This window comes from Bison bison, unplaced genomic scaffold, assembly GCF_000754665.1.
Source record: "Bison bison bison isolate TAMUID 2011002044 unplaced genomic scaffold, Bison_UMD1.0 scf7180017864170, whole genome shotgun sequence".
Lineage (NCBI taxonomy): Eukaryota > Metazoa > Chordata > Mammalia > Artiodactyla > Bovidae > Bison > Bison bison.
Genome location: NW_011494742.1, coordinates 626,682 through 629,676, shown reverse-complemented (window position 1 = coordinate 629,676; position 2,995 = coordinate 626,682). Strand labels below are relative to the sequence as shown.

Here is a 2,995-nt window from a genome sequence, read left to right as displayed (position 1 = left end):
GCCCCACTCGCCGAGGGAGGGCGCGGGCCACGGCCGCGGCGACGCGCACGGACAGCATCTTCGCAGCTCCCCTTGAGGTGCTTCCTCCGCAGCCGCAGCCTCGAGACTGACTGGGACAAAATGGCCGAGCTGCGGGGAAGGTCAAAGCAGTCAGCCCACGTGACCCGGATGTACCGCCCCTCGCTTTCAACCCCCCGGACGCGAATCTGCCAGGGTGCGGGTGGGGGGTTAATTACTTTCTTCCTTTAAGTATCATTTTTAGATTTTGAACCTCCAACTGACTGATTAGACGTCCGCCAGCTTCGATCCAGGCACTGGTTACATATTTACTTTGATCTTTCTCATCGACCTTGTGGTTGCCCTGGGCGACCGCATGGTTATAGCGGAACTGGCTGAGAAGCAGTTTCCAGGCCGCATCCTGGTAGAAAAACGATGCTGCTGTCACCTTGTCCTGGGGCGCAGCTGGCTAGCTTGACCATCGTGGGGGTTGACTGTGGCGGGTCCCGAAGATACAGCTATTAAACCTTGGTGATGTGGGTGCAATAGTTACTCTTCTTGGGCGTGTAGGCAGCAGAGCATTTCCTGCTGTGCGAATTAACGCGGATTAATCTTCAGATCGCTAGCCACACCCCCAGAGACTGAGTCAAAAACTGGGGGCAAGCTGAACGTTTGAAAAGCACCCTCACTGTGATAAGCACTCAAATTGAAGAATCGTAGTTCTTTTAGATTCGATCTGAAAGAATTATGTCTGCCAATTAGGGCAATGTTTAACATTAAAATGTTTAACAAGCAAAAATTTGAATAGAGTGGTTGCTAATCCTGGGAAGAATTGTCCAGAATCACTCCAGAGTGAGCTAGGGCTCAATTTTTCCTTTAAAAGTAGCTATTTTCATGACAGTATAGACACTACTTTTTCATTTGAAGTAAAACGGCAATGATGACAATAACTTTCTATACCTACCCAATGAAATCAGGGCAGGACTTTTGCTCCCCCCAAGGAGATTGTGTGTGTGTGTGTGTGTGTGTGTGTGTGTGTGTGTGTGTGTGAGAGAGAGAGAGAGAGAGAGAGAGAGAGAGAGAGAGAGATACTGAGATAATTGTGAAATGTGAAGAATTTGGGTTGGGAAGGAAAATGTTAGGTATTTTGTGATGCTTGTTGAGTCCTATCAGACTGCAACCCCATGGCCTGTATCCCACCAGGCTCCTCTGTCCATGGAATTTTTCCAAGCAAGAATACTGGAATGGGTTGTCATTTCCTCCTTTGGGGTATCTTCCCGACCCAGGGATCAAACTCCATGTCTTTTGTGTCTCCTGCATTGGCAGGTGGATTTTTTTTTTTTACCACTGTGCCATTTTATGGCATTTTATGATAGTGGAGAGTATTTACATTAACTGCACTTGTAGCTGTTTTGAGAAGGATCTTTTAGCTTCATTCATCAAATTCTGGCTTATACCCCAAATCTTAATTTGGGTTGGGCATATGAATATCTGGGTTAAAAACAGTCATATCCTTAAAAAAAAAAAAAGTCATATCCTAAAACAGTTTGCAAATATATGATCACCCATCCCTTTATCTAATATCCTACTTCCTTTTCAAGGTGAGCCTTGAGTAAATATGACAGTCCTCCTGGGAATTAGGGGTAGGACTAGGTAAAATTTGGGTTTGTAAAAATAAAGTTCAAGGATATTTTGTAAAATTTGTAGTGATGAAAGTGGACAAAGGGCATAAAGATAACTTCCCTACCCTTATCTGGAATTTAGTAAATGAGCAGATACATATATGACTGAAACAAAAAAGAAAAGAATAAGAAAGCCACACAATATGATATAGGCTACTTACTAAAATTTCATTGAAAAGTTTAATCATTTAAAATATCCATATTACTTAAGAGAAAGATATTTAGTGCTAAGTGATCCACAATTTGATATTGAAACCTGTCACAGAAAGACTGAAAGCAAAAGGAGAAGGGGGCAGCAGAGGATAAGATGGTGGGGCAGCAGAGGATAAGATGGTTAGGCAGCATCACTGACTCAGTGGACACAAGTTTGAGCAAACTCCAGGACATAGTGAAGGACAGGGTAGCCTGGGGTGCTGCAGTCCATGGGGTCGCAGAGTCAGACACAGCTTAGCAAACAAACCATCACCACAGAAGGTTGAGTACATGACCTATTTTTCCTAATGTGATAGTATGCTACAGCAGGTTGTGCACAGCAGTATGGTATGACCTGAGGAGACTGAAATACCCAACTGGAGTCAGAACACCATGGTCAGATTCCAGGTCTACCACCTAATCTTGGTCAAGCCATATACTCCATGTATGTGGTTTTAATGTGAAAATAGGTAAAATAATGTGTGCCAATGTACTTTGCAGGGTTCCTGTAAGAATGAAACAAAAATAGGAAAACACATAAAACTATACATTACCATAGAAATATAAAGAACCTCTCAAGGTGTTAACTACAGAGTGATGGAAGGAGAAGAGAACTTTAGGAAAGGCAAAGAAATGAATCAAAGAATGGCTGAGTGGCAGTGACAGTGTAGGAGTTGTATGCTGTAAACCTTTTTAAAAGTTTCCAGCACATTTAGCTCTTTAGTAGTGGAAACTAAGGTATAAAAAGAGTGAGACGGCCCCAGCTCGTATTGCCAAGGTAAAATTAAAATTGTAAGTGAGGAAGAAGTAAACATCTGCTATCAAAAAACAAGTTCCAGGTTGTTTTTTTTCTTTTTAAGATGAGTGATTCAAGTGAGAAATAAAAATATAAAAGAAAACACAGCCTGGTTCCATGCGGCTTTACTTCTCCTGGAGGTGATAACCATGGAGAGCGGAGAAAGCCTCAAGGGAACAAGGGCTTGCAGGGCTAAAGCCTTGGGACCAGCCTTGTCCAAGAGCTCCGCGTCCTGAAGTCCTAGTAAAAACTACAACTCCCAGAAATCCCGGATCCCGAAGGGGGTGGGCCCAACGGTGTGTGGGCGGGGCCGTCAGAGCAAGCGGGG

General features: G+C 43.7%; 1 protein-coding gene across 1 annotated transcript in view; it reads right to left on the bottom strand.

The window, feature by feature from the left end:
- Positions 1 to 137, bottom strand: part of ATP5A1 (ATP synthase, H+ transporting, mitochondrial F1 complex, alpha subunit 1, cardiac muscle) — an 11,764-nt gene extending 11,627 nt beyond the window's left edge. Inside the window, exon 1 of the mRNA XM_010842022.1 lies at positions 8 to 137. Within this exon, the coding sequence (XP_010840324.1) occupies positions 8 to 58 (51 nt within the window). The 5' untranslated portion in view covers positions 59 to 137. The remainder of the gene's footprint in view (positions 1 to 7) is intronic.
- Between the last annotated feature and the right edge of the window lie 2,858 nt (positions 138 to 2,995).